The sequence below is a fragment of the Miscanthus floridulus genome, chromosome 2, assembly GCF_019320115.1.
Source record: "Miscanthus floridulus cultivar M001 chromosome 2, ASM1932011v1, whole genome shotgun sequence".
NCBI classification, from domain to species: Eukaryota; Viridiplantae; Streptophyta; class Magnoliopsida; order Poales; family Poaceae; genus Miscanthus; species Miscanthus floridulus.
In genome coordinates this window covers 165,582,880-165,606,038 of record NC_089581.1, presented here as the reverse complement: position 1 = coordinate 165,606,038, position 23,159 = coordinate 165,582,880, and the positions used below count along the sequence as shown (strand labels likewise).

Genomic DNA, 23,159 nt, shown 5'->3' with positions numbered 1-23,159 from the left:
GTGCCGCCTCTGATTCCCTCCGGAACCGCAACCCGGAGTTTGAGGCCCAAACCCGATAACCGTCCACCGATGATTTTAAGGCCCTAAACCACCAAACCACTCGCGGATAACGTACTCCATACGCTCGCCCACGACTCGACACGTGTCACCGTTGTCCTTACCGTCCAGCTTGACCTTCACCTTCGCCGTCGACCATCGTCTCCAAGCTTCACACCTGCGTACAACCAAGAGACACGTTGCACAATCCAAACTTACGCCTCGGTTAGTTCAACGACTCAACCCAAAGCGCTACTCACGTTAATAATCACTCATCACAAACCAAAACACATGGGTACATATCGACCATGTGTTTGCAACATTGTTGTACCAACTCGGTTATAAAGGTCTTAAAAGCCAAAAAAAAAATCCTGCTTTACTACTAGGAATTGCGTATAGCTAACACATTGTTGTACTACCACGTGTACCAACTCTTGTACAACTCTCTTATATGGCTATATATTTGAAAGATACCCCACAATGGATGTGTGGTGTTACCCATACCATTATCTCCGCTTGTTTTACATTTATCTTCATAAAAGTATCCAAAATGTGAGTCTCCACTTTTCCACTCCACCTGAGATAAAAGATTTAACGCCTAAGCATTTTTGCTGTGCTGGATCAACTGTTGTCGTATACTCGTATCCCAACGGGAAAATAGCTTTGTTAGCTGAACGTGGCCTTTTTCAAAGCTTAATATCTTTCAATGCTTCACAGAGTATACGCAGCTACTGATCAAGCTCAAAGTTCTTCAATGAACCAAAGACAGAGCTAACTGACAATTAACGCGTTTCTCAAGGTTCATGCATCAACCAAAAGGTAAACAAAATGTTTGATAGAAGCGACAAAGTTACACTGAGCTGTACAATGAACTTTGAGAGGAACCATGTCTCTTGTGGTGATTAGCAGCTAAATACCTGGTTTTCTCCTTCTGGGGAATTGGGTTAGCATTATATTAAGGGAAAGCAACGTTGTGATAACGTGGAGTACTGACTTCCCCACATGATGCTCTGGTCCTTTTAAACTACGAACAAGCGAAAAAAGAGATCCAGATGCTTTCCCTCCTGCTAGTACTGTTCCAAATAAGACAAGTATATGTGCTGCAATGACCAGTGCAAGATTCGTACCAAGATCAGAGGGAAACATCGCACATCTCATATTAGTAACCTTAATTTTTGAGTTAACAAATTACAGATTTTGGACCCTTCTGAACAGCTAAAATAGCTAAAAAAAATTCAGTACTTTATAGGCGGAGTATATTTTAAAAGTGGTTGAGAATATCTTTCCGCATAGAAAGGAGAATATTTTAAAAGCAGTTTCAGAATATCTTTTTTGCACAGAAACTTTTCACACAGAGTCAAAGCTTTGTGAGTTCTGTGATAAATGTAGACAACTAAAATATCCTATGAATTCTGAATTGCATTTTAACCTTTTGTATGGAGGGGGTGAATCCATTTACATAATAAAAAAATTTTATGAAAATGGAATTACAAGTTTAGCATAAGTCTAAAAGGCAAAACAATTCCATGGTGAAATAGTTCATATTCATATTCCAGTGACGCCGCCTAACACTCACATTATTGCAAATCACATATATAGCTTATTCCTGATTGAAATGTGCTTCTTCTCAGCGAATCTTCTTGTAAAAGATCATGAATCTCATACTTTATGTGTAAAATCAACTTTCATTGTTTTTCCTAGCAACATATTTTATTCCATCTCATTTATTAATTTCGGATATATGTGATATTCTGAACAGTAACAGTAGCGCAGGACAAGAAACAGTAACAGCCATACCAGTGTGTCAAAGTGGTTCTTTAATTGGATTATTGCAACTACAGTGTAGACTTTAATTAAAGGTATATACATGAAACCTTTTGCATGCAGACTGCTAGTAATTTCACCAAAATAATACAAAGTAGTGAGACCTCCATCCTGGCAATGCCGTTCAAAAAAGCAAGCAGACCAGGGTTGATGCTAGACATGATCAAACCCGAAACCTAAACCAGCAAGTACCTAAACATCAAGACACCACTTTAATCTTTTGATCTATGAAGTACAGGGCAAGCAAGAACAGCTTGATCAAGGACTAGGGAGACAAGGCGAGCAAAGCCATCGCATTATGAAATCAGGATGGAGTCCCAGTCGATCTCCACGGAGGGGTACTTGCGCAGGTGGAAGCTCTCGGACTCGTCCCATGGCGCTTCTGAGAAGTCGAGCAGTTGCATCTCCGGCACCACGTCGGAGGACTCAGTCGAGGACGCGTCGCCGTCTGCGGAAAACGAGCTCTCGGAGCCGGAGCAGCCCGGCTCGCTCTTGACGTGTGGGCTCGCCGAGGAGGAGCTCGGGGTAGTTGTCGCCGGCGCCGCCGTGGAGTTGCACTGGCTCTGGCTCTGCGGCAGCGGCACGACGACGTCCGTCGTGCCGTTGCAGATGGCGTGGAGCTTGGCGTCGACCGCGGCATGGAGCGGCGGGCCGAGGTGCTGGCCGCCGCGCCTGAGCTCGGGGAAGTTGAGCCTGGCGGAGTCCCCGCGGAGGCGGAACGCGGCGCTGTCGTAGGCGAGCGCGGCCTCCTCGGCGGTGTCGAAGGTGCCGAGCCAAAGGCGGGTGCGGTTGCGCGGCAGGCGGATCTCCGCCACCCACTTCCCCCAATGCCGCTGCCGGACGCCGCGGTACAGCTTGGACACCGCGGGCCGTGCGGGGAGCGGCGCCGGCGCCTGCGCCTGCGGCACGCCCTGCCGCTTCATCTGCTGCGTGGCCACCGCGGCCAGCGTGGTGCCGCTCGCCGCCGGCCGGCGCAGGAACTGGAGCCGCGACTGCACCTGGAGAATCTGTGCCGGGGTCAGCAGGCCACTACCGCCGCCGGCGCCCAGAAACGGGCCCGCCGTGCTCTGCTGCTCCACGCCGATGCAGGGGTACGCGAACGAGAAGGTCGGGGACACCTGTTGCATGGGCGGAGCAAGCGCGCGCACCAGCTCCTTGCTGTCCGCCACGCCACACAAGGCGGCGGGAAGCGCGTCGTTGCGCCCGTGCCAATCTATCGTCGTAGCCGCCATGGATTCTTGCACGAGACAGAAGAGAGGGAAGGAGAGAATCTAGAGAGGGAGATCTCGAGAGCGAGCGTAAACAATTCGCGGGTCGCAGCGCAGAGATTGAAGGCTGAAGCGAGCAGTTCGATGAGCAAGAGCAGCCGTTGCGGGGGCTCTTTTATAAGCGAGGAGGGAGTTGGTTTCGGCCAATGGGACAGCGCCAGGTGTCCGCGCTCGTCCCCTGCCCGACACGTGTCCAGTGTCCTGTTCACTTGGGTGATAAGTCCTGGCTGCTGTTGACCGATTTTCTACCCGAGAAAAATAATATTGGTTCCCTGAAAAAATACGACTAAGATCATTCACCGCGCGGGACATGCGTGCCCAGGCATGTACCGGTAAACGGTGGGTACCTGGCAGCCCCTGGTTGGCTGAGAAGCGGTCTGACCCGGTAAGAAGAGAGAGATCTAGGGTCTGTTCGTTTGGGCTGGTTTGGCTTATAAGGCATGGCTGAAAGTATGGTTGACTGATTTGGTATGAGAGAAAAATACTATTCGTTGATTGATAAGTCATGGCTTATAAGCCAAATACGATCAAGCGAACAACTACTCGTACTCCTAGCTGTCACATGCCTGTCGGAGCGAGTGAGTCGTTGGGGTTCGTGTACTAATAAAAAAATAAATTATAGAATCTGTTAGTAATCTATGAGACGAATTTATTAAACTTAATTAATTTGTTATTAGCATATATATTACTGTAGCACTATATTGTCAAATCGTAGACTACTTAGGTTTAAAAATTTGTTTTGTAAATCAGTCGTAAACTATATAATTAATTATTTTTTAATTTATATTAAATATTCTATATATATGTGTCAAACATTTGATAGAAGTAAATAAACGAGGCCGAGCGTGCTCTACGCGGCAACTTGTATGGTACGGTCTCTGAGCTGAGGAGTTTTAAGTATCTCGACGCCTGGATTTTTAAACAAGTCTTTTTTCAGCCAATCGTCTCTCGGATCCGTTGTGGATTTGCACTAGTTTATTAATGGGAGGGCACGGCGTATCACCTTGTACGAGAATACTACTCATAACTCGTTTTTGACTATTTTATACCTCCATTTTACTATGTATCTCTTGTTCTAAATTATAAGTAGCTTTAACTTTTCCGATATATTCACTTTGCTATGTACTATTTAGATACATGACAAAATGAATGCAAGAAAAAAGACAAAACGACTTATAATTTAGAATCGAAGAAGTACAATATACTGAATACAAGAAGGCTTGCACACTCCACACACAGTATAGTAGTACTATACTAGTAGTAGTCTAGGAGTACACTAGATACGATGTGGTGTAAAGGCAGCCCGAACCCGCCTGATTTGATGCGATAGGGTCACTCTTTTACGATCTTCTTTTTGGTAAGGGCCATTCCGCGATCATGACCGTGCTCCGGTCACAGTTGATTGGGTCTTCTCCGGTCACAGTTTCTGTTCCGGACGAAAGAACGACGTGAGAGCGAGTGAGAGAGGCTCGATTGTTGACCAGACAAATAACGGTGGTCGTCACCACATTGCACAGATCCTTTCCCCTTCCTTCCCTCCCTCGGTGCTGCACTGCGGCTGGTTAGGGTTGGGACCTGAACCAGCCGAACGGGCTGAACAACCCCTCGGTGTGTGCTTGTATCCCAAGGGCCAAGGCTGACACGTCCTCTCAAGGAGCAGAGCACGAGCGAGTGCAGCCGCGTTTCGGCGCGGAGAGAAAAGCGGCTTTTGCGTGACTGACCGGCGATGATGGACAGGGACAGCGCGCGTGTTCTGGCCGCCGCTGCCATCTTCCTCCTTTCCGATCGATCGACGCCGAGAGAGGGGAAATGGAAAGCGGGCAGGGGCAGGCGCGGAGAGGGTTGAAGGCGTCTGCAGCCAGCCAGCCACAGAACGGAGGGCGGAATCCGCGGGGAATATTGACGTGTCGGACCCTCGGCGGAGAGGGTACAGCCCGAAAGAAAGAAACAACCAGTCGTGGGGGGCCTTTTGGATCCCGTGGGATGGAATGGGACTGACACTCTCGGTGGGTCTAGAGGTGCCTAACCACAACATCAGCCAGTGGCTGCGAGGGGGTTAGCTTGGCTTGTCTGCGTCTTCAAGCCCGGCCCGAATCAAATCTGGCTCCTGTGGTACGATACGATACGATAGGATGGGATGGACAGAGCAGGCACGATACCCTCGACAGTCGACACAATGCAAGACATTCCAGAACACGAGAGATCTTGACAAGGACTAAAGAAAACGTTTTCGAGCAAACAGGATACCGTTTCCGTGTGGTTTGTTGCAAGGCTACGTTCGCATAACTTATAACTTATAAGTCGTATTTTTTCAGCTAATAAATAGTATTTTTCTCTCACAATAAATTAGTCAACAATACTTTTAGTCATAGTTTATCAGCCAAACGAACATAACAATGGTAGCCTCGGCAGCACGGCTCATACAGTGCGTGACCTTCCACACAAGACCACGGAGGGAGACACGAAAACATCACCAAATAGTGAAGTGATGCGCCTAGAGAAACGTCTCGACGCACACTGTGGATCTCGCGTGGTATGTAGAAAGCCTGGATGAACAGGTACGATAGTAGCCTGAACAGCACGGTTCCTACAGTACACATGAGCTTCAATCACGACCCGAGCCGAGAGATTCGCCAGGCAGTTCAGTGATAAGCTTTTTAGAAAAGGATCATATTAAAGAAACATCTCGAAGCAAGCAGCAGAGGACCACCAACTAAACCACTTCATTCGTTCGTGGCCTCTTTCCAGGAATTAGAAATGACGGTCTAACACTTAGGCCACGGCTAGAACAAGGCCCACTAAGCAACCATCATCTCCTTTCCCCTAATAAGAAAAGAATGTGCAAGAACAGAAGCAGAAAGGTGAGCGGTCTGCAACACTTATCAGTTTATTAGTGCCTTGTGCATCCACAAAACGGTCACACAAAGCTGGGTCTGTGTGGTCTAACATCATATGGTTGCCGTGGAGATAAGTTCTAAAGTATGAGTTAAGAACTATTACGTGCGGATGATAACATTTTAAATGAACTCGTGGCTGCAGCTCCTCAACAAAGATTAGTGACCATTACGCTGCCCCAAGGGGGGAAAATTAGGACCTAATGACGCAGCAGCCAAACTGGCAACAGGCTAATCATGCACTGCACGTCTGCACGAAATGGTTAGGTCTTCATGCCCTATCAGGAAACATGTGACAAATTTGGTGATGGCATGCAGCTCAGCAACACCTCAGACGATATAACTAAAGTAGTCAACACACTACAAGTAGCATGATAAAAGATCAGGAGCAAACTGAGTGGTGTGACAAAAAGGACAATTGACCTCCCACCACTTTGCGCATCATTCACTACCGTAGAAACAAGGAGTCACAAATGGTCCCACATATAGAACCTCAAAAGGCTCAAACTAAAACAACTGTTCGACTACAAAATATAAGTGGTCCAGAGGTAAAGGTTGGACATTTTCCGGTTCATCACCACATGCCGCTCTAGTAAAACAGGCCACATCCTCCCACCCCCCCCCCCCCCCCCCCCCCCCCCCCCCCCAACCCACACACATGATATTATTATTTCACATGTGAAAATTATGACCAAGAAAAAAATATTCAAGGCAAGGAAACACGGTTCCTAATATAGACATAGAAATACAGTTTCTAAAGACTGACAGACAATCAGACAAGAGTAGTCTTTGGCAAAGAGGTTTGTCAGAAAAGGACATATAACCTTTTAGCTGAAGAGTGCAAAATGTTTATATACTCTGCATCTAGGATAAGGTTTATAAAAAAAAAACTAAGGATAAGGAGTAAGAAACTCAAGATAATTCATAAGACTACGCTGCAACAACCATGACAGGGAGTTCTCACTCTCAATAAGCAAGCAATTTTTCAAGGTTCAGGCCACCATATAAATATGGCAATCCATTATCCTTTAGCTACCAAGTTTTAGTGATTGTGAGTGGATGCCATGAATGTGTTTTGCATCAACAGTAAATTATTCACTTATCCGGACTGATCAGATCAATATTTGGCTGGAACCAAATTATTTATCTGTGTGCATATTATCTGCCATTTCAATTTGATTAAGTAATGACTCATAGTGAAATGATTCAAGTCAATCAAGCCTTCAAGGACAGAAATGTTCATATTTTAAAAAATCTGAAAACATATATTAGCCTAAAAGCACCTAAATAATGGAAGACGACATGTAGATTTTAAATATTTTTCTTACTGAATAAAACTGGCAGAAACTACATGAATAAACAGGATAGTCATCATTCTCAAAGGTCAATCATCAAAAACATAGAAGGGAAACCACGAACATGGTTGAGGATAATAGAAATGGGACAGGAGACGCACAATTCATCCATAAGCTTGTAGACAGATGATGATTCCTCACTTTAAGAAACAGTATATTAATATGCTGATGTGCTCCGATTCTATGCATGTCATTTCAATGTTGCACATTTCAGTTATCATAGTAGAGAAATATACATTCTTGAATAAAATGTCAAAGCTACCAGATTCAGCATATCTAATTTCAACAATGTCATCACCTAATAAACAAATACATTAGTTATATTGGGCTGCAAAAGAAGTGAAACGTTGCAACAGCACATACTGTGATTTCAACAAGGGAGAAAACATTGTCCAAGATGGCCATGCAGTTGAGATTATCTTTCTGCTGCATAATGGGCAAGCTTCAATCTTACCTCTTCAAGCTCAACATCTTCCATATCATCAGTGCTTGACCATGAAGATAAGCAGAAATCAACAACATGAATACCATTGTTTATTGGAGAAAAACCAGCAAAATTGGTAAGTCGTCCAAACTTAAGCATGTTTCCTAGATTTGTGGCAGACGGTTCCTCTGCAAACTTCAGCAGGATGTCTTTCATAGCAGAAGACCAGATAGACCTAGCCATCTTCAAAAAGCAGCACAAAGTTGTAATAGCGAGCTTAACTGTTCCAACGTCAGATTCATCTTTTCCGCCTCTTCCATGGAAATCTGAACCTCCAAGTTTCAGAAGTCCATACTTCTCAGCTAACTCGCTAAATCCTGTAAAAAGAAATTATGTAATGTTATTTAAATATATCATAATGAGTAACGATAAAAATATCCTCTGTTGATAGGACCAATATATTGCTAACAGACAGAATAAAAGTTTCGTTTGTGGCAGGAGTTCTCCACTCTATCTCAAGTCAGCATGCATTAAGTGTAAGAGACACACACCATCAACTTTTCCATCACTTCTGTAGACCTCCATACCATTAAGACCAGCACCTTTTAAAGACCTGATTATTGCATCCGGGTTCTTCAATGACCAAGGATGAGCAAGTGCAGAAATACCCCCAGTGCGACTAATTAACTGCACAACATTCTCTGCAAATGGTTCACTTCCTCTGCCAGAAAAAAACACAGGCCTTGTGTTATTAACCAAAGATTTTTCAGCATAGGAAATGCCTATTTGGGAAGAAGCAATAACCTGGCATATGCTGGGCCATCATCACCGAGGTATTTGTTGAATGCTTGCCTTACATTCTCTACATAACCCGCTTCAACCATAGCCCTTGCTATATGCAATCGGCCAGGTGCCACTCCATCACCAGCAATTTTAGTCACATGCTCCCACTTTATTGGCACCTTCAGTGTAGTTAGCTTTTGTAGCATGTTCTTTGCGCGTAAGTATCGCCCATCTCTAATGTTCAATAGCATGTTGTCCAACTGATCAGGCCTTGACGGACCACACATACCATAGTATGCAAGGATATGAACAGTCTCACCAGCACCGGCAACTTCCCTTATAGACAATGAAATTGAGAATATAATGAAATTGACATGAAACATCTGTACTCATAGTACAACAGTTAAAATGTTGTTTACAATACCATTTTAGCATAAAGGCAGCGGAGCAATAAAACAAAACTATTGCAGATCTATTGACAATGGAGTGCAAATGATAAGATGATTGGCTTATTAAATTAGGTGGCATTGCTGGTTTTCATTCAAAACACAAAGAAAGATCTTTTCGCTGAAAGATAAAAGGCACTTACCTTGGATTATATAGCGCACTGATTTCAACACCAGGAATTATTCTAATGCCAAACTTGGAAGCTGCTGACACAGCTTCTGGTATGCCAGCCATGGTGTCATGATCTGTTAGGGCGAGAACTTTTACCTGTGGCACAAACATCATAGTTTAGTCGCTCCTATATTCGTTATTCAGAATCTACAGTATACCCCAACAGGACATAACATTTAAGCAGCAGACGACCATAACAGACTTTAGGAGGTAGATCATGGTATTTAGTGCAGGAAAAATTTCATGGGGAAAACACTACAAGGCCTCATTTTTTTAATAGCGAATAGCCAAGAAATGCATGTCGGAAAATGACTGATTCAATCAAATTTATCTAAAATATTTGTTTCCATATTTATTCTATTACCTCTTAGAAGGTAATAAGTCACCATATCCATCTAGATCAAAACTAAATGGACGGTGCACAGTTATTTTGGTGTACCATGGCAACACCCATAAAGTATTCATCAGACAAGTGAAACGTTAGAGGTAACAACTACCCTCTGAATTCTCCAGCCACCAGTACAGCACTTGCACATCCTACTACGAAACAATGATACCATAGCCATGTTCCATATTTGTAATCAGCTACGTACACCGGCAGGTACAACAAAATGTGCAGCATACCAACGCAGTGCTCGGATTAGCTTATATATAGCACCAGAAAAGTACAAAAGTCGATTCCACATGGCACAGCACAACGCCGCCGACTAAACCTGACAAGTATTTCCTCAAACACCTGCTGGGCAAACCGACTAGAGGTCAGGTAGATCTTCGTCACTTACCCCGTTGCGATGGGCGCGCTCGACGAGCGCGGAAGGGGAGAGGAACCCGTCGCTGTGGTTTGAGTGCGAGTGGAGCTCAAACAGCACATCGCCCCCGCGCGTAGCCAGGACAGGCAGGAAGTCGTCGGCGTCGGCCGCCGAGGGTTCCGGTGGTCGCGGCGCGGGTTGCGCCCAGGCGCGGACGTAGTCTAGGGCCAGGGCCTGGTCGGCGCTGGTTTTGGGCTTCTTCTTGCTCCTGCTCGGCTTCGACTTCTTCTTGTTTCCCATGTCGGGGTTTTGGGAGGGCAGAGGCGCCTTCGCCGGTTCGCCCGCGCCGCGAGGGAGGTTCGGAATTGGGGAAGAGGCCGGACCGGGGTTCTATTCTTGCGCACCGGCACGGCCCTGCTGCTTCCGGAATTGCTTGACGCCTGACTACTGCTAGGGAATTGCGTCATGGGGGATTCAAAATTTCGGAATTATTTGTTTGTCTCAAAGTTGATGATTTGAATACTGATTGAGATGAATTTAAATTCATCAATGAACTCTATGGGTTTTTCTATGGATAATAATGGTCCTATTGCGGTTAAATTCATCAACAAAATAAAAAAAATGATATTTTTGCCGCAGCACTCGATGTGCCTCTTTCTTCACGAATTTTTTTTTAACAGCAAGTTCACGTGTTCTGTGTTCTCACTTCTCAGTATATCAAAAGCACTTTGAATTTGTGCATTGATATTATATCAGACATGTTGTTTTGTTTGAATTTTAAAGTTTGTATCAGTCTGGCGCAAATTAGTCAATGTAAGATCTCCAATAGACTCTCCATGTCCTTTCTAAATGCTAAGGATAGAGATTTTGGTGAAAAAATACATTCCAACAGCCTTATCCAAATATAATTATCTTCTATTTCGGATTTTTCGCTAGTCAAAAATAGAAGACGAGAATGGCTCTCTAAAGTGCGCATGACATATAGAAAAACTGTTGGAGAGTACAAAGATATAGAAAATGATTTTTATGCAAATGACGCTCCAAATGATGATTTAGAGAGTGAGATTTAGAAAAGTTTTTGAGATGCTCTAAGAGAGTGTGTTGTATATGATGGAAAATTGTTCTGGGGAACGTAACTTTAATGTTGTTCTATGTTCTATGATCCATTTGATATATCTTTTCTAAACGTTTTTCCCTTGATTACTCTCGACTTTTCTTGACTTAATTATAGATACACATTTTTTTCATTGCCATCAAATGTACCAAAAGATTGAAAAAAAATGAAAACACCAACCCATCTTACATCTATATGTTTTTCAATTATGACAGCTTTGAAAGAAAAAACTGACAGAATTCAGCCAACACGGTCATTTTTTAGTTGAAGTAGTGAAGTCTATATGGTAATGGTATATTGGTATTGTTATATTTGTTCTAAATTAAATAGTTCAAGAATATTTAAAAAACAAAATAATAGTAGAAGCATGAACGATAAAATTCAAATTTGTCAGTTAATAAAAAACGGGGATACATCTCGATGCGCTTCTAGCCCGTTAGCCCCGTATGCACAGCAGGCCAGCAGCACAGCACAGGTGTCGTGTTTATCGTTAATCTCTATCAAACTGAAGGCATGGCAAGTTTCTCATGTAATCGCACAGAGATCAAACAACGGAACGGACGTGCAGAAATTGCTGGAACGAGAGTCATCTGCTCGTCAACAGACAGCCCCTATTCTTGGCAAAGACATCTCAAAATTGGCAGGCCGACAGGCTAAAACTAACTGCTGGACGATTCTTGGATAGAAAACAACCAATTCAGGAGTGGACGCCAACCGAAGAACCAGAATTTAGCCTCCCGAAATTTTGCGTCCTCCTGTCTATAAATCCGCGGCTCGAAATACACGGGCCGGGCACTTTCCATCGAAAGCCCCGGCCTTTCTCGCTTTGCGGCATTGAATTTGCATGGCGACGATGAACGCCAGAGCGCTGTGCCTCGCCGTCGTCGCGATCGTCTTCTCCGTGCTCCCACGGCAGGCCCTCGCCGCCGGCGAGGGCTCCAAGGAGGCGGACAAGATCGCCGCGCTGCCTGGCCAGCCGAAGGATGCGGTCGTGCAGCAGTATTCCGGCTACGTCAACCTCGACGACAAGGCCGGGAAGTCGCTCTTCTACTACTTCGTGGAGGCCACCGCTGATCCGGCGACGAAACCACTTCTTCTCTGGCTCAATGGAGGTAAAATTTTTGTTGTTGTTTTCGTGTATGTATTTTCGTCTTTATGTTCCCCTTTCACTCTCTGAAAGTCTGAATGAGAGAAGATACCACTGTCCAGTGAAATCGATAGCATTGATCGCGTTTATTCACATCTCTATATAAATTCAGACGCCAGGTAGATGATTATTTTCGGCCTCCCTGATTGATTTATCTTTTGCGATGTTCATACTGATGATTTGATACTAATGAATGGTGGAGTGCATTTCTGCAGGGCCTGGATGCTCTTCCTTCGGAATCGGAGCATTCCAAGAGATCGGCCCGTTCCGTGTGGACACGGACGGCAAGACCCTCTGCAATTTCAAATACGCCTGGAACACAGGTCACATCACATCTACTTATACAGAATGGAAAATGATTGCAATTATTATGGCTAAGTACTTGTGAAAATAAAATGTAATACGGTGCAGTGGCGAACGTGCTGTACCTGGAGAGCCCCGTGGGCGTGGGCTTCTCGTACGCCGCCAACACGGACGTGTACAAGGTGATGGGCGACAACATGACCGCGGACGACTCGCTGCAGTTCCTCCTCAAGTGGCTGGACCGCTTCCCGGAGTACAAGGGCCGCGACTTGTTCATCGTCGGCGAGAGCTACGCCGGGCACTACGTCCCCGAGCTCGCCGCCGCCATCCTCGCCGCCAAGAACGCCGCCATCAACCTCAAGGGGATCGCGGTGGGGAACGCGATCCTGGAGTTCGCGGCGGAGCAAGCCGCGCTGTACGAGTACCTGTGGCAGCACGCGTTCCTGTCGGACTCGGCGCACACGCTCATCGGCCAGCGCTGCAAGAACGCCGAGGACAACTCGCCGCTCTGCTCGGGGGCCAAGGACACGGCCTACAACCAGCTCGGCAACGTCGACGTCTACAACATCTATGCCAACACCTGCCATGACAAGAATAAAGTCAAGCCCACAGGATCCAATTGCATGGTATGTACACCATGCATATATATCTAGCTATCTGCTGATATGATGGCCGTTGCGTTCGTCGGTTCGTCCTCCTAGCTAGCAGCTCAAGCTAGGCCAGTGTTGAGGATCATTTTAATTTAGATCTAAGCGCAGCTCCACGTATATTATATATATGTCTGCACTCTGCAGGACTTGGCTGATCCTTGTGCTCAATACTACGTGGAGGCGTACCTGAACCAGCCAGAGGTGCTGAAGGTCATCCGTGCCAACACAGGGCTCAATTACAAATGGACTAGATGCAGGTATATATATGGCTCTAGTTACGTTGTCATTCACCGCAATACAAGCTAGTGCTTCCGTTGACACGAAGAAATCGATTGAACCCTGTGGTGGACGGGATGGCACAGGCAAACGTTCTACAACCTGCTCAAATTCGGCGACTCGCCGACGAAATCGATGCTGCCGTACATCAAGGCCGTCGCCGCCGGCGGCGTCCGCGTGTGGGTCTTCAGGTCGGTCGATATGCCCATGCCCCTGCCCCATGCATTCTCGTAGAGTTACATCTATCTCAAATCTCAACATGCATGCGCCATTGGTATTTGGTTAGCTAAACAATATAATGCGAATGTCACCTGCAGTGGCGACCTGGACGCGATGGTTCCTGTGATCGCGACGAAGCAGTCCATGGAGAAGCTCGGCCTCGGCGTCGTGGCGGACTGGCGCCCCTGGTCCATCGACAGCAAGGACCCGGAGGTAAGCATGCATGCATATATGCAGTTGCCTGCCTTTGCATGCCCTTTGGCGGTGGCATCCTGAATGAACTCGATCTAGAATGCGTGTGATGGCTGAGATCGAGCCCGTGACGGCGGTGACGATGATATATTCTCCGTGTATGCATCATGGCAGGTCGCCGGGTACGTGATCGAGTACAAGGGCGTGGTGTTCGCGACGGTGCGCGGGTCCGGGCACATGGTGCCCATCGACCGCCCGGACCGCGGCCTCGCGCTCTTCTCGTCCTTCATCAAGGGGGAGCCGCTCCCCAAGGCCGCGCCGATGGTCGACGGGTGAAGAGGCACGGCAGACGGCACGCGAGAGCCAGCCACCTGCGGCCGTGCCCCGGCGGGATTCAATTCGCTGCTCATGTTCAAGGAGCCACGGTCGTTGGGACTTCATTCTTGCGCGGCGTTTCATTTCAGTCTTCTCTCTTACGAATCCATACACTGTTTCCGTTTCCACGTCAATTTAACTACCAGACCGTACTGACTAACTAAGCTCTGTGACCTCAACTGTTGTATGAATGTTTCGGTGCCGTCAACTAATTTTTGAGCATGCACAGTGTCGTCGACTAATTAAGGGTATGACTACGTTTGGAGGGTTCAAGGAGCTAGAGCCGCTAAGCCAGTGCAGTACAGATTTTCTATCTTTATCGGCTTCTAGTTCTTTTTGTGAAGGGATAGAAAAACGGGTCCCTACTGCACGGCACAAGATTCAGAGTCTTTTTGGAAGTACTCCGTAGCAGCCTTCCTAAATAGGGCATAAATAAATTGTCTCATGCGTTGACGCTACACCGAGACGTCGCCTCCGGCACAGCCGGGCCACACTACGCTCCCGAGTGGATTGGCTTGCAATAGACAGATGCGGTGCGGTCAGAGCAGGCCGTAGCATTGGTCCATAACTTACCAAGAAAAGAAAAGCTACTCGTGGTTGTCTTAGGGCCTCCGCAATGGAGGGGTAGTACGACCTTACTACTGGTAAGATACATTTTAAAGAAGAAAAAGAAACAGGTAATAGCACCATCCGGTTGTAGCACTACTACCCGGGAACAGAGAATGAAAAATTCACATTCTCTCACTCACCCTCGCTTCTGCCATGCTGCCGGCGCACCAATGCCTGCCATCGTCTGCTCCTTGGCCCCACCATATCACCGGATGGACATTGTGCGGGTGGTTTGATGGTTAGGGTCTGTTTAGTCTGCGAGTGAAAATTTTTTGGTGTTATGTGTCGGAAGGATGTTGGGAGTGGGTTTTAGATACTAATAAAAAATAAATTACAGAACCCATCAGGAAACTGCGAGACGAATCTAATGATACTAATTAATTGGTCATTAGCACATGTGGGTTACTGTAGCATTTAAGGCTTTTCATGGACTAATTAGGCTTAGAAATTTGTCTCGCGATTTTGTCGAGAACTGTGTAATTAATTTTTTTTTCGTCTACATTTAGTACTCCATGCATATGTCCAAACATGCTCTTTTACTGTAGGAGGCAAAAAATTTTGGAAACTAAACATGGCCTTACTATCGCCTGCTCCTTGGCCCCACCTTATTATCGACCTCGACAATATACATTGTGCCTGCCCTTAGGAACAAATTAAAGTATTACCACAACTAATTTTATTCTGGCTTTCAACTATTAATCTAATCACCAAGATTTGGATTGCCACTTAGGAAATTAGACTTAGATTAAGCACTACGTACAATGCATCACACATTTGGATGTAATATGTTCCCATGAAAGATTAACACAGATAACCAATAACAAGATACATTTAGTTTGTCATCTAAGGTCATACTTGATTGAGTTCAATTTCTCCGGTTCACAACAAAAAAATAACACCATAGGCCATAGCCCTTGAGAGAAAAGCAAACAAGATGTTGAGAAGAAATGTTCTTATATTGTATTGTAATAATTTTCTAAACCATGCATCTATTGAACGATTGACAATATCATAGGTCACCCAAAGAATCAGAGTTGTCGCTATCCACTAGAGTGATGGCCTGAACCCAATTAATCTTCTAAATCATTAAAATAATAAACTAATCAGGTGTTTCCTGAACAAAATATAAAGTAATGGTTTCGGGGTGGTAGAATGGGACTAATTGTAACAGAACCGACCAATTATACAAAATTAAGTAAGAAAATCATCCGCCAGAGCAGACGATTTAGCAAACTTAAGCCCGTATAACCCGGTAGTCCGTGAAATCACGAAGGATCTCAAACCAACTTCCATTTCAGCCAAGATCGTAATAAGTTTAGCAGTCACCATCACATATTACATAAAGGTTCGCAATCTCAGATACATTAGAGTTTCAACATAGTTATTACAAAACCAGTTCGAATAAAAGTAGCGGAAGCCGTTTGTTCAAACCACACACACTCACACTGAGTTTAAATATAGTGCCAGCGAATGATCATCTCCAACAAAAGCATCAGACGAGACGTAAGGAATGACCATGCCCATGGTCCTAAGCATCACCCATCGCAGGATACAGGCAGTTGATACAGTAGCCGTAATACACCTGCCCATCTGCAACAAGTGGGAATAAAACCCTAAGTACGAGAAGGTACTCAGCTAGACTTACCCGACATAACCAAAAATAAGTGACACCAAGGATTATGAAAGGGCTTTATAGTAGGGTAGCTGACTCATTTGCAAAAAGAAGCATTTTTAGCATTCCAAGAACCTTTCTAAAAGCATTATTGCCAAGTTAATCATTATTAACTTGTCGACTAGATTTGCACCTATACTAGAGTAAACATGTGATTAAGCAGATAATGATAACCAATGATCATTAAACAACTTCCATACTGTCATATTCATTATAACTGTCCAAGTGTTCCATAAACAATTACTACGATGAAGTCACTCAAGTCAAGTGCTCACTATCCAGGAGCGATGGCGATTCGAATCGATTTCTAACCAGCTGGTGATTTATTCCTTACACAAACCTCACTCACCCGCTAAAGTGAGATATTGATCACCGAGTCAACTATCCAGGAATCTCGAGTTTGCCAGGAACCACATGTACCCGGGGGCCGACCGACTGCACTTTGGTCTTATCATCTCGCCCCCGTGTCCTACCACACCTGCTCTGGCATAGTGCGCTGCGGGCAATCTACTCGGCCCGAATAATCTCCCAGCTTCGTGGTCGGAAGGTACTTTATCCGGCCAGTTAAATGTAAGGCATGCGTTCAACATGACTCGAGGCCCAACAACGGTCGGTTCTTAATCGACACAGACGGAAACACTACATTCCAAAACTCTACAAGTCTTCGTTCGGTCTCAATTTCATTTAACACTTAGTTATACCATGACTTTATAGTCATCCAAGCAGATCTAGGTAACCACCTATAGCTCACAGGTGACAGGAAATCATCTGACTTCTACTGGTCTAAGCCAGCTAAGCATTGACTCGACTGCGGATACCAGGGTAACAAGGATATAGTATAACAAAGGTAAACAAGGTATAATGCAGCAACGGTTGCAAACAACTCCTGAACGTAATGCATCAATTTAAGTAAAGCATTTCATCAATAATTGCAAACCGGGAGAAAATGCTCCGGGGCTTGCCTCTCTCGAAGGAGCTCAGACGGTGATCGGGGCACTCCGGAAGTTCCTCAACGTCCTCCTCGTCGGCTTCTGGCACTTCCTATGGCTGCACCTCGAACTGCTCCTCGGGCTCCTCGGGTATGACGACTGGGTTCTCGGTTTGCGATCCTGTATGATGTAATGCACGTAAGTGCTTATGCAATCGGTGCATCGGATGAGATGAATACAATGAATATGTTTAAATGCAAGGTAGTCAACATCATTCAAGAAAATATACTACAAGCACATGTCATCTACTGCATTCTCTTCTACTCCTAATATGTTAAGTCAACATATCTTATTAAATGCTTCAAAGATACACCAAAGCTTTACTAATTTCTTAAACACACATAAAGCAACACTTAATTAAACCCTAATTAATAATAGGTTTGAATAGCAACCTCTATTTTTATTGCTTAGAAAAATCTTAGAAAATTACCATAGCACATTACTACCCTAATTAGTCTACCATCAGATTTTCATAGTGTTTGAATGAGTGGGTTAGCCTACACAAAAATAACAAGCTATGGCATAATTATGAACATGAAAATACTTTGTACTGTGAAAAGTGTCAAACAATAGAGTTAGTATTTTTCCTATATTCTTCATAGCATACAACTACTGTACAAAAATTATCACATGCATGTTTTATACAAAGTTTGCTCTCTAGCTAAAATAACAAAAATTAGCCATTAAAGGCACTTGAACTACACCTCAAAATTTTTCTACAGCACAAGCATGACACATATTTTTCCTAGAAAGTACATTACATAAGAAGATTAACAAACTTGGAATCATATTTTTCTGAAGCCTATAGATTTTTTTACACATTTTTCAAGTTATCAGCAATATACATGATTAAATAAAGTTTTACAGAAAAGTATCCCAAAAATGACATGCAATAATTTTCCCAAGTAGATCTAGTGATAAGGAACCTAGCAAAATTTATTTCAACAAATTTGGAGCAACTTTGAGTATCCAAACATTTTTCAAACCATTTCTATTTTCAAATAATAAAGAAAAATTGGAAAACAAATCATTCAATCGCTACTGGGCCAGCCCGCTGGATTTCATCGGTCCACGGCCACTTTTGGCCTGCGTGGCCCGAGCACAAGGGAGGGGGAAGACGGCCCAGCAGGGCGTCGGCCCATGGCCATTCGGCCTGGCTCGGCTGAGGCAGAGGACACGCCGGCGTTGCGACGTCGCGGCGGCGCGACTCGGCCACGAGGCCGGCGGCCATCTCCGGCCGAGACAGGGTGAGATAGCGGGTGCACACGATGCACGAGAAGCTGGCGAATGCGGTAGGGTTGCTAGGCGGGGTTGGAGAAGAGGAGGAAGGGGCCTTCCATGGCGGCCGAGCACGGCGGCGCCATGGCCGACGGTGGCGAGGCTTGAGACGGCTCTACCTGAGCTCAGCGGTCGGCGCAAATGCGAGCACGACCTGAAGGAGAGCGAGGCAGAGCTACGGGCGCGTGATTGCTGGCCGAGGTGGAGGAGCCGCGGCGGATTTCGCCGGCGGGTGCGGTGGCGCGGCGAGGGGCAGAGTGGGAGCACGCGGTGTTTGCAGAGAGGAAAGGCAGCGCGGGAGTGAGCCAGCGAGCGCACCGGCTCCAGCAAGTGTAGGCGGGCGTGTGGGCGTGGGCGTAGGCCGGCTGCGACGCACGGCGGCGTCGACGGCGCATGGCCGCCACGCAGCGGGCAAGCTCTACCGCGGTCGGGCGCACGGCGCGGCGCGTCAGCGGGCAGGCGCGCGGAGGCAGGCCAGGCGTGGTGCGGCGCTGGGCTAGGCCGAGCGAGGCGAGGCACGTGCGGGAGGCTGGCTGGGCCGGCTTCGGTCGTGGGCCAGAAACGAGGCGGCGGCCCGCGAAGGAGAAAAAGCCCTTTTCCAAATATATTTTCAAGGAATTTTTAAATGCCATCTTTCAAATATTATTTTGAGCAAGAAAATGACATCTTTTGAAAATGTACCAAGAATGAAAGTTGATTAGAATTTAATTCTCTACAACTTTGCTTTTATGACCACAACCAAATTCTTTCTAGATTTTGAATTGTAAGATCAAAGTCCACGTTTAACTCAAAACCCTAATTTTTGGGAATTTATTTTTGAAGCCAAATTTTGAATTAATTTGAATACAAACCTTGCTCCAAAAATTGAACTAAACATTTCTAGATGATTTACCATGATAGCCAAACATGTTTTACTAACCGAGCAAGCAAAATCAGGGCAAAACAACTCTTAAACAGGTGTATGCAACATTGAGGTTTCACACATATTTCAAATGTTTTGAAGCAGTGTTTCAATTATTATTTACATGATTAGGCATGTATGATTAGGATGCTTGATGATGCATAATATGTATGATTTGCAGTGCCTAATGCAGACATAACACCAGGGTGTTATAGCCCTCCCCCTTATAAAAATCTCGTCCCAAGATTTGGGTTACGAACCATTTGTTATAAAAATCTTCATAAGCTTTTTGTAGATACTCTCCTGTCTCCCAAGTTGCATCTCCCTCATCATGATGATCCCACTGTATCTTATATGTTTTCACCATACTATTCTAAGTAGCATGTTCCTTAGTGTCTAACACTCGGACTGGTTGCTCACGATACACCAAATCTAATTTGAGTTAGATACCTCGAGGTTCTATTCTTTCCTCCGGAATACGCAAACATTTCTTGAGATGTGATACATGGAAAACTAGGAAAACGGTACTCATTGTCTCAGGTAACTCTAACTTGTAGGCTACCGGACCTCTTTGTTCCAAGATCTTGTATGGTCCTACGAATCTCGCGGCAAGCTTTCTTCGGACTCCAAACATTTTCTTCTTCATTGGCGTGACTTTCAGATAAACATAGTCACCAACTTCAAACATAAGGGGTCTCCTTCTTCTGTTTGCATAGCTTTTCTGACGTGATTGGGCTGCTTTCATATTCTGCTGAATAATATGAACTTTCTTCTTGGCTTCTTCTACAAAGTCAATGCCATAATACCTTCTATCTCCAGGCTCGACCCAATTCAATGGTGTTCTACATTTTCTACCATATAAAGCTTTGAATGGGGCCATCTTGATGCTTTCTTGATAACTATTATTATAAGAAAACTCAGCTAGCGGTAACCATGACTCCCATGATCCCTTAGTAGACAATACATAGGCTCTTAACATATCCTCCAAAACAGCATTCACTTGTTCAGTCCGACCATCTGTCTGAGGATGATAAGTGGTACTGCGAATCAAACTAGTTCCTAAGCCTTTGTGTAAATGTTCCCAAAAGTGAGCCGTGAACTATGAGCCTCTATCAGATACTATGGTCTTTGGTATACCATGCAACCTCACAATTTCTGCGATATACTTCTCGGCGTATTGAGGTGGTCGATATGTTGTTTTGACAGGTAGGAAATGAGCGGTCTTGGTAAGACGATCCACAATTACCCAAATCGAATCATGTCCTTTTTTAGTAGTGGGCAAACCTGTGATAAAATCCATACTTATATCATCCCACTTCCAACTAGGGACTGATAAGGGTTGCAACACACCGACAGGTTTCATATGAATGGCTTTCACCCGACAACATGTGTCACATCTAACAACATATGCTGTAATTTCTTTCTTCATTTTGGTCCACCAATAACGAGATCTTAGTTCTTAATACATCTTACTACTTCTAGGATGGATAGACAGCTTAGAAAGGTGAGCTTCATCCATAAGTTTATTCCTAAGCTCTCGATCCTTGGGAACCACAAGATGGTCGTCAAACCACAACATGCCCTGTTCATCCACTTTAAAGTGTTGAGACGACTTTTCTTTTATTTTCTCTTTGATGTGGAATATTCCCTTGTCGGTTTTCTGGCCTTCTATTATCTTACTCTCCAAAGAGCAACTAATTTGAATACTATGTAACACAGCAGGATGCATTAGATCGAACCCATTTTGAAGTAATGGCTGCACATTCAAGTAATGTGACTTTCTGCTCAAAGCATCTGCCACTACATTGGCTTTTCTAGGATGATATTACACATTCAAGTTGTAATCTTTGATCAATTCCAACCATCTGCGCTGTCTCATGTTTAACTCTGGTTGGGTAAAGATATACTTAAGACTCTTGTGATCCGTGAAAATATTGCACACATTACCAAGTAGATAATGTCTCCAAATTTTTAGGGCATGCACAACTGCAGCAAGTTCAAGATCATGTGTTGGATAGTTGACCTCGTGCTTTCTCAATTAACGTGATGCATAAGCAATGACTCTCCTTTCTTGCATAAGAACACAGCCTAATCTAGTTTTTGATGCGTCGCAAAACACATCAAATGGTTTCTCGATATCTAGTTGTGCGAGAACAGGAGCAGTGGTCAACAGTTTCCGCAAAGTGTGGAAAGCTGCTTCACACTCCTCTGTCCACACAAACTTGTGATCCTTCTGTTGGAGACTTGTCATCGGTTTGGCAATCTTCGAAAAGTCTGGTATAAAGTGACGGTAATAACTGGCTAGTCCTAAGAAACTTCTAATCTCAGGAACTGTGGTCGGTGCTTTCCGATTCATAACTTCTTGCACCTTACTTGGATCGACTGAAACCCCATTCTCTGACAGAATGTGACCAAGGAAAGGAACTTTCTTCAACCAGAATTCGCATTTCCTAAACTTAGCATACAGTTGATGATCACTCAGTCTGGTCAAGACAGTTCTCAGATGCTCTTCATGATCTTTCTCGTTCTCGGAGTACACCAGAATGTCATCGATAAACACTACCACAAACTTATCCAATTCTGGCATAAAAACTGTATTCATCAAAAACATAAAGTATGCAGGAGCATTTGTCAAGCCAAAAGACATGACAAGATACTCATACAACCCATATCTGGTGGAAAATGTAGTTTTCGGTATATCCTGTGGCCTAATCTTGATCTGATGATAACCGGATCTTAAATCTATTTTTGAGAACACCTTGGCCTTAGATAATTGGTCAAACATAACATCAATATGAGGCAAGGGATACTTATTCTTTATGGTTACAGCGTTGAGTGGCCTGTAATCTATGCACATTCTCAACGTGCCCTCTTTCTTCTTCTTCACAAACAAGGCGGGACATCCCCATTTAGACTTGCTTGGCTGAATAAACCCCTTTGTTGATAATTCTTTTAATTGCTTCTTCAGCTCAGCTAGTTCATCTGGAGGCATCCGATAGGGTCTCCTTGAAATCGGAGCTGTTCTGGGGACTAACTCAATTCCAAACTCAATCTCCCTATCTGGCGGAAGACCAGGTAGCTCATTCGGGAATACATCTGGAAATTCACACACTATCAGAATCTGATGAATAGGAATGACTGTCGTAGCACATGTAACACTTATAAGGTCTGTTCTTCAAGGCAATGGTACTTGGAAAGTACCCTCACCTAGTGGATCCTTAAGGGTAAGTACTCGACTTCCAGTATTTATGACTGCTCCCCAATCCTTCATCCAATTCATCCCTATAATGACATCCAAAACTAACCTAGGCATAACTATCAAATTTACTCAGAACTTCCTGCTACCTAATTCAAGGGTTGCCCCTCAAATCATCCGGTTGGTCAAAACATCAGCCCCTGCTGAACTTATACGGTAACCATAACCCAATTCTGTGCATAGTTGTTCATGTTTCTGTGCAAATGTTTGACTCATAAAAGAATGCG

General features: G+C 44.8%; 3 protein-coding genes across 4 annotated transcripts; 1 reads left to right on the top strand and 2 right to left on the bottom strand.

Annotated features, from left to right (window-relative positions):
- Nucleotides 1-1,900: 1,900 nt before the first annotated feature.
- LOC136540475 (ethylene-responsive transcription factor ERF060-like) lies at nucleotides 1,901-3,199 on the bottom strand. Its single transcript, XM_066532484.1, has one exon. The coding sequence runs from the start codon at nucleotides 3,090-3,092 to the stop codon at nucleotides 2,157-2,159; it is 936 nt and encodes a 311-aa protein (XP_066388581.1). The 5' UTR covers nucleotides 3,093-3,199; the 3' UTR covers nucleotides 1,901-2,156.
- Nucleotides 3,200-7,488: 4,289 nt separating this feature from the next.
- Nucleotides 7,489-10,365, bottom strand: LOC136540474 (uncharacterized). Of its 2 annotated transcripts, none has more exons than XM_066532483.1 (5): nucleotides 9,985-10,365; nucleotides 9,174-9,298; nucleotides 8,606-8,920; nucleotides 8,389-8,522; nucleotides 7,489-8,178 (listed from the first exon to the last, which is right to left on the bottom strand). In XM_066532483.1, the coding sequence occupies exons 1-5, from the start codon at nucleotides 10,249-10,251 to the stop codon at nucleotides 7,793-7,795; spliced, it is 1,227 nt and encodes a 408-aa protein (XP_066388580.1). In that variant the 5' UTR covers nucleotides 10,252-10,365; the 3' UTR covers nucleotides 7,489-7,792. The 2 variants fall into 2 exon arrangements, with proteins under 2 accessions (XP_066388580.1, XP_066388579.1); XM_066532482.1 differs by having other exon boundaries at nucleotides 7,490-8,178; nucleotides 8,353-8,522.
- A 1,450-nt stretch (nucleotides 10,366-11,815) lies between these two features.
- LOC136540473 (serine carboxypeptidase II-3-like) lies at nucleotides 11,816-14,463 on the top strand. Its single transcript, XM_066532481.1, has 7 exons — nucleotides 11,816-12,177; nucleotides 12,428-12,535; nucleotides 12,624-13,141; nucleotides 13,310-13,422; nucleotides 13,528-13,632; nucleotides 13,759-13,873; nucleotides 14,027-14,463. The coding sequence occupies exons 1-7, from the start codon at nucleotides 11,910-11,912 to the stop codon at nucleotides 14,186-14,188; spliced, it is 1,389 nt and encodes a 462-aa protein (XP_066388578.1). The 5' UTR covers nucleotides 11,816-11,909; the 3' UTR covers nucleotides 14,189-14,463.
- The last annotated feature ends 8,696 nt before the right edge of the window (nucleotides 14,464-23,159 follow it).